This window comes from Dasypus novemcinctus, chromosome 13 (genome assembly GCF_030445035.2).
Source record: "Dasypus novemcinctus isolate mDasNov1 chromosome 13, mDasNov1.1.hap2, whole genome shotgun sequence".
Lineage (NCBI taxonomy): Eukaryota > Metazoa > Chordata > Mammalia > Cingulata > Dasypodidae > Dasypus > Dasypus novemcinctus.
In genome coordinates this window covers 100,153,257-100,161,621 of record NC_080685.1, presented here as the reverse complement: position 1 = coordinate 100,161,621, position 8,365 = coordinate 100,153,257, and the positions used below count along the sequence as shown (strand labels likewise).

At 35.2% G+C, this 8,365-nt stretch overlaps 1 protein-coding gene across 13 annotated transcripts in view; it reads right to left on the bottom strand.

Annotated features, from left to right (window-relative positions):
• Nucleotides 1–1,772: 1,772 nt before the first annotated feature.
• The window catches only part of PROX1 (prospero homeobox 1), a 50,750-nt gene continuing 44,157 nt past the window's right edge, over nt 1,773–8,365 (bottom strand). For 6 of the 13 annotated variants that reach the window (XM_004470995.5, XM_058275210.2, XM_071207731.1 and 3 more), the window contains one exon: nt 6,105–6,995. In XM_004470995.5, the coding sequence (XP_004471052.1) occupies nt 6,807–6,995 (189 nt within the window). In that variant the 3' untranslated portion in view covers nt 6,105–6,806. Of the gene's footprint in view, nt 6,996–8,365 lie in introns of all 13 variants that reach the window. The other 7 variants (XM_058275213.2, XM_071207734.1, XM_071207733.1 and 4 more) reach the window with 2 other exon arrangements.

The following is an 8,365-nucleotide window of genomic DNA, read 5'->3' as shown; positions in this document are numbered from 1 at the left end:
ATTTTATATTTTTCTATGATTTTTATTCAGGGGCATCTATTCTTTACCTTAACATGTGTTAGTAAATTAACTGTGAAGATGTGAAGATTTTTAGCTGCTAGACTTAAGGAAAAACTTGTAAATCATTTAGAATTATTTTAAGGGAGACAAAAATGAATAAAATCAGATTTTCTTTGTCATCCTGTGGTCACGCCTATACTTTTAACTATAAAATGGACACTAATAAATGCCAAGACATATGAAGAACAAAGTTTATGATCAGGGTTCACATCATGTGGAGAATGGTGGTACGTATTATTCTAGACCACTGCAATCAGATGATTTGGAATCACCAAGGCAATAAGCTATATTTCTAATAAATCTACTGTCAGAAAACATCATCACTTCTGAAACCTCTCGGTGATTTGATTGCTACCATGGGTGATCCAATCTGGCTTAAAGCAGGTAAGTTGTTAAATAAGTTGGAAGAGTCACTATGTTATGCTACTGCAAATGTCTTCTTCCTTCCAAAAACCAGTGGAATCAAGGGAAATTCCTTTTTTCTCAAATCACAGAATGAATATTTTGGCACAGAAGTACACAGACATGTTCTTTTGAGTGATTTAGTTTGGAGAACTACTGTTTAAATTAGTGCCATTGATAGAAGAAGAGCTGAAAGTAGAAAGATGCTATTATCATTTGATAATTTTTTGATATTGCATCGATTTCAGGTACCCTATGTCAACAGTCAAAATATAAAGTTTTAAATCTTTGTTTTATTTTTATGATGTATGTGAACGTGAAAGAAGAAATCTGAGATATTAAGAATTCTCAGTCCATAATAGTATGGATGGACAGATGGAAGGTGCAGCTGCAGAAAATGATGTAAAATAGAATGATTTCTGTTAAATCTTCAGGTTCCTGATGCCACGATAAAAAAGATATGGTTTTAATCCAAAGCCAAAGAAATCAAAGGAAATTTCAAACACCATACAACAAGTGCCCTTATTATAAATCAAGTCGAAAGCAACACTTGAGAAAGGTTTTGAAATTTTACAACAACATTTAGTCTTCTGTTCAACCAGAGTAGAAACAAAACCAACTCTAGAGCCCCACTTTCCAAGTAACACATTTGCCATTCTGTGACTTTCGGGAATATCTTTTCTTATTCCTAGAATTATTAGATGTTAGCAATCATTGAATTAAGAGTTAACCACCACTTGGAGCTAAAGCTTTTGTTGTTTTAAAATTTTGAGAGCTAAATAAAGTTAAATCTGAAAGATGAGGTTTCAGAGAGAAATCTAGCCGATCACTACAATCCTCTCAAGTAAAAAGGCCATTTCCATGAGTTGCACTCACAGGTTTGAATAGCAAAGAATTGTAACTAAAGGAAAACTCCTTAACTGATATTACAGTCACCTCTACCCTGATGTGCTACCATTGGATGATGCAGGTCCAAAAATTAGATGTCATACATTTTCAAAGAAAAAAAAAATCAAACGGCACTGAGCTTGTAATGTATATTTTATTTTGCACAAGCTTGCATATATACTGCACATACATTCAGTTTAAGAGAAGATGGAAGGCACACAAGGCAATTGGACTACTGTATCCTTTAAGTGGTACAAAGCAAAAAGGTAAAAGTTTGGAGAGTATACAAAAGCTTAAAACACACAAAGTAAAACCCCCTTCCCACCCTCCCCACCCCCAATAACTTTTTTCCTGTTTTAAAATTTAGTAGCTGCCAAACTAAATTTTTTACTTTTACTTTAAAATCAATTGTCTACTGCACCTTTTTATTTTCTTTTTAATATGGACAGGGAGTCTCATTGTTTTTATCATATCAATTAATATTACAGTACATCCTTGGTAATACAAAATTGTACACCTTCATCAAATAAATTAGGATAAATTAAACCAATAAATTATGCAAAGTCTTCAGAACAATAGACAACAACAAAAATCCACAATTGAAAATTGCCTCTAGCTAAAAAAAAATCAAAAATTGACTTTATCAGTTCAGTTATTGTACTATATTTAAATCAAAGGGTCTTTATTACAAAAAAAAAGCTTAATAATGCTATTTACAACATATTGCTAAATAATATAAAGGCAGTGTTTTGTCAGGGTTTGTAACTATATACATATGAGAAATGGCTGGGACAATACAAGGGGGAAGCCACAGCCTTTGATTCTTCTAGGTAGCACTGAGACCAACCTCAAATATATTTTTTTCTAACTCTAATTTTGAAGTGGTGATATACAATTAAAACATTTTTTTCTTCTTATGTAGAGGAATTGGGTATTTTAAAAATAGAGAATGAATACATTTTCACAAAAGAAGTCCAGCTTGTCTTTTCTGGTCATGTTTGTGCATTTTAGAGGGTGTCAGATTTGAGAGAAGGCCCAGCTGAAAAGACTCAAAGTCCAGAAGCTTCCAGATTCTGTTATATTCTTAGAAGGATAATTATAAGAAGATGCAAAGGTTAAATACCAGTTTTGATCCCAGCTCTGAATATGAACATTTTAGTTTTAGTTTTATAGATGGTTTACAACCAACAGATCTACAGAAAACAAAACTGCAATTCCTTCAACATAACGTGTAAGTGCAATACAGTAACTGCTTACTCATATAAACCAGTTACATTCTTTAAGGGGAGCTTTTTGAAAACAATGCTTCTTGTAATTGGCAAACACAGAGTTTGTAACCGGAAGGAAACATTTGTACTATTCACACCAATGAATACTCTATAATATACACGGCAAAGAAATTTTGCACTGTTCTCCCATATACAGTGCTTCTTTCAGGGGAGTCTGTAAACCACTTTTTCTCTGATGAGTTTATGATTGCTTCTGGGGAACATCCCATTTTTAAAGCCCCCAAATCATTCACTTTATGACTTACTCTTAACCTGTATGTGGGTGTATGGGGAGGAGTCACTTATTAAATGTCTTCATGTACATAGAAAAGAAATTTCATAAATTTACAGAAACTGCATTGCCCTTGCCCTTGACATCTGATGAAAGAGACTGTTATCTTTTAAAAGTAGAGAGCAGGATTTTCAAGAATGCTTTCAACTGTCCATACAGTCACTGCAGTGTTCCTAATAAAATCAACAGATGTTGTGAGAATGTAGTTATTTATTAAAATCTCATGTCTTACATAACAACAGCCATGAGGTTAAATATTTACATTGCTTTATAAAAGTTCCCCTCTTGGTTTAGTGTTTTTGTTTCTTTTTTTTTTTTTTAACTTTTAAAAATGATATTCACCCACATCTCTAGTACAGTAACAAAGATTCTGCAAACATAAAACACTTTAATTAAATAATACTCAGAGGCACAAAGCAAACTTCAGGAATATGTGGGTGAACATTTCCTTAAATAATTACTACATTCTAACATCTTCCACGTGTTTTACCATTTAATGTGAAACGTCTTCATTAAACAGCCAGAGATACAGTAAGAATGAAATGTTTTGTTGTTGCAAATAGAACATTCTTTCCACAAAACATAACAAATGTCTAAAATAGGTTCTTAAATCTAGATAGGAAAAGGTAAGCTTTTCACTTCACACGCATAGATATATGTATATTTTACATGTGTGTATATGTGTGTATGTGTTTATGTGTTCACACATCTGCATACACATATATAGCACATGGTATGAAATATTGCTTCTATACTACGTTTCATTAGGCTAAGAAAACACAAGATTTGCACCACAGTTACAAAAAATTGGCTTCTACAAGAATTTTCAAAACTTGAATGCTGCTCAAACAATTGAGGAAAAAATAATTTGCGGTATCAAACTGTTCTAAAAATTCTCTTCTTCAAAAACGTATTCTCCCGCTTTGTTTTAAAAAGACACAAAATATGCATAGCTATCAACATTATGTCAAACAGCCAGAAAAAAAATCTAGTGTTTATTGCAGCTGTAGTAATTGGAAATAAAGTCAAAAAAGATGAAATCGAAAGCCACAGAAGGCACAAGAACAATTGTACTTGTGGGAAAAAACTGGTATTTTGAAGGATTTAAAAAAAATCCCCCCGCTGGTGCATTTTAGGTCTAGGCACAGACTATAAACTCAAGTGTATATGCAAAAATAATTTAGAGCTAGCAGAAAATAAGTAGTAATGTGGTATTTCAACATGGACTGCAGACTTCTTTTCCTATGTAAACTGTCCCTCATCTTTCACCCTTCCACCAGAGAAAGTCATCTTTCCCAACTAGCCAATTTTCACTTGGATTGGAGTTAAAGTTGATCTAACATTTGAAAGACGGTGAATATTTTTTTTTACTCTTAATTAAATAGAAGTCTTGAGAGACAAGATTTTGTCATTTTTTAATGCATTGGGAGGCACAAGATTTTATGACTGTAAAAGGGACAAACCACCTAAAAGCAAAGTGATTGAATTCTATTTTCAGAACAAAGAGGTGAGTTTAGCCTCATGATGCAATCTTTACTCTGAAATAACTTCTATGCCTCAGTGAATGGTTAGAGGATATTATCAGTAGATAAGCACATCACCATTTGGTTGTGAACATACACTTTTGCTTAATTTGTCTATGTAAATTAGAAAGGCAGGGAAAAATACTAAAAATCCCAATAAAGTCTGGAATCAATAATATTGAATTTGCTTAAGATCAAGAAGATACCTAGCAATCTGTCTACAAATTTTGCCTTTTACCTTGCAAAAGGCAAGGTAATACTGATACAAATGACAAAGGAACACCAAAGACCCATTGGTGTACTGCTGGGGACAACGGATGCCATACTCTTTCAAAGTAAGCAAATCCAAAGAGGGTGACCATGAACAAAGAATGCTTCCCTACTTCGTGCCGATTGGATTTTTCCCATCTTATCCCAAGGTAACGGTTATCCAAGCATGTTTTTTCTACAAGCAAGAACAAACAACAAATTGGATCTATTAACTCTGTGTGCATCGTGTAGGAGAGAGAGAACGTGTGGAGCCACGTGGGTGACGCCCCAGATTATCCTGCTGCCCACTCTCCACACGGAGAAAGCTTGCGAGGCTACTGAACAGGGCATCATAAGACTGCTCCGTTTAATTTAAAGTCAGCAGGTTTGAAGGCTTTGTGCTGACAATAATTGTGTTCAGGCATTCCTGTCCATCAGCAGAATTTATAAATGATGTTAAACTACAGCGATCGGGTCAGCTAGTTAGTCACATGGGTCAACCTGCCTTCTCCAAAGTCAAATGGATTTTTTTTTTTAATTAAGGAAAAATGGTACTGTGTTCTATATGATCCAAATACTAGATCTGTCATTTTAGGAAGTATATATCAAATTACCTGAGGGGAGAGGGGTTTGCAAAACACGATTAGAAAGAACAATGAATTCTGCACACAAAAACCCATCTTAGAAAATGACAAGTGTGAATGCCATATGATTTTTTTTGAAAGCAAGTACAGGACATGGCATACCTTTGAAAAATCAAAAAAAGAAAAAGAAAAGAAAAGGAGAACCATTAAAGAAAGCATAAAATAGCAGCTAGCTTTCTTATGTGTGCTGAAATTGTGTCTTTTTGATTAACCCCAAACTTTCCTACGCTATACTCTCATCTCACATTTTGGTCAATCCTAGTTTCTGAATTAGAAGAGACTTTATCAATTGCTTTAAAATGCTGCACCTAAAATGAGGAAACACTTAATTGGACTGTCACCACTTCGAATACCCATCGGGCGGTGTGGAATTGCTTATGAAAATAGGTCGTTCTCATATGTGCTCCTTTTAGGAGGTGAGGGTTAGGTCAGCTAACAGCTGTCAACAAACTTCTAGTGTAGGCAGGAATTTTATGATCAAGATGGAATTTCCTTTATTCCTTACCATAGAAAAGTATTCATAAAATAGTGTTTTAGAAAAAAAGTATTAAATATTAAACAAATAATCTGTTCAAGCGTATAAACAAAGGTTGAGCAAAGAGTAAATCTGAAACTTATGTGCCTTTTAATATCTGAAGCAAGATGAGGATAAATAGGAAATGACAAGAGGTTAAGCTTTTTCTCTGTGAAGGAAGATACTTGCTCACTTATTTTGAAGATCCTATTGCCAAATTTAGAGGGGTGGCTAGATGAATGTACCTGAATTTCCAGTCTCAAACTTGAGTCAGTTTTGTGCAAAATTGCTTTGCCTCCATGAGAAACTGGTACTAGTATGGGCCATTCATCATTTCTCTTAGGGAAAAGTTGATAGTTTTTAGTCATTGTTCTTTTTTCTTTTGGCCTTTTGGGGGTACTTTTATTAAGTGAGCTGCTTATCCGCCATTGGTGTTTTTTTTAAATTTTTTTTTAACATGTAAGAAAAAGCAACTTACTGAGTTCAAACCAAACAAAATATTTAAATTTATGAAGTGGCTTCATTGAGTTTTTAGACTTTCTTGGCAGTAAAAACAAGAGACACATCACCATCTGTGGAAATGGTTCCCCTCGGCTGGCCACCATTTATAGTAAACCATCACTCCAGCAGAAGCATCTTTACCAAATGCCCTCCCTTGGTCGTACAGACTTTACACTCTCCAACACTTTTTTTTTTTTTCCCTGAAAATTAGCCTAGTTTAAGTCTCCAAATGTTAAGGGCCTTGGGCAAACGTAAACTAAAGGAGGAAGGAAAAGAACCATCCCCTTGCAATGGAAAACAAAAGCAAGTGAGAGAAAGATCTTGAGGAGGAATTACCAGCTGATTTCCTAACACATCCACGCCTCCCATACACATAGACATGAAATCAAAATCTAGACACCGAGACCTTGGACATCCAAAGGGGACTGCTACTATTCATACATTCAGAAAGAGTGGTTGGAATTTCTACTCGTGCAGCAGCTCCTGTAGGCAGTTCGGGGACTTGAAAATCTCGGGGACCTCACTATCCAGCTTGCAGATGACCTTGTAGATGGCCTTCTTCCAGGAAGGATCAACGTCTTTGCCTGCGATGATGGCATTGAAAAACTCCCGTAACGTGATCTGCGCCACTTCCAGGAATCTCTCTGGAACCTGCTGATACAAGGAGACAATGGCATTAATAAAGTTTTCAGTTTCAAGTCTCCAGTTCTTCAAAGGAAACTGAGCTAAGTTCTTTCTTTCAGAAGGGGGCTTCGGCGGCACCTGCATTTTCTAAAAATGGCCGGGCTCTCTTCTCTTATGTAAAGTTGTTATATATAGTACCATTGTGATGGGAGGTGGCTAGCTTTGTAGCCTTTCAGAGACTTGTAAAAGGACTTATCCAGGCCTATCAAAAAACTAAGATTGCCGTATGAATATTAAGGCAGGAAGAGGGACGTGGCTGTTGTGATTCTTCACTTTGTGAAATGGGTGTCTCCTAGAAGAAAGTCTCCGACTCACTTTTTTTTTCAGAATTTGAATCCTATTTCCTTTTGATTTCCATTATGAAAACAGAACGTGTTCTCAAGAGTAGAATAATGACTACTTGGGCTTCGATATAAACGAAACTCACACTTCAAATGAAGAAAACTTTTGAAATTCTCAATTTCCTACTTGTGTCATAGGATTGTTGACTCAAAGGCTAAATGGTGTATTAAAGTAATCTCCATTAGAAAGTGCTCTTCTTACCTCAAGGAGGAAGGTAATGCCATTCACATTATCACGAAATATAAAATTTGAACTGAATCTTAAAATACTACATCAGAAACTCTATCCTGAGATCAGAAGAGCTCCATTGACAGAGTGATTTGTGCAGGTACTACTCTACATTTATTGAGTGCTGATTATGTGTTTAGTGTAAGTGAATTATTTCATTCTCTTCTCCCAATAGCTCTATGAGATAAGTTCTATTATTATGCCCATTTCAAAATGAAAAAACTGAGTCTTGAGATATTAAGAGCCATTAGATTCCAGGGACATCTCCAAATATTCATTTCAGGGTCCCCATTTTTTAAGCAGTTTCTTCCCCAGCAATGTGTGTGCCTGGGTGTATGTTCTCTTAATTATTTAGCAGTCTGGACTTCTTGACTAGGGAAAGTAGTAGCTATCTGTGTATTCATTTAGTATTTGAAAATTACTCATGGTTAAGCAAGGCCTATCTTTCCACATACCAAGAAGACAGAATCACTCGATGAACTTATTTTTGCAGGTACATATTGACATTCAGTAGATTTCTTTTAGTGCCTACGTATACATTAGTAATGTTTTATTTTTCACCTGAAGTGCAGATAGATGAGGAAGTAAATGGACTGCAGTTGTATGTGTATCTGTCTCCATACACACGAGAGGAAAGATTTTCATCTTCGTTCAGACATGCCACTTACTAAACTCAAGGAAAGTATTGTCAGGTTGCACATGTTTGACCCTTTTCTTCCTACCATTTCTCAGTTGTTGCCATGGACCTTTTCATAATGACAGCAACTTGA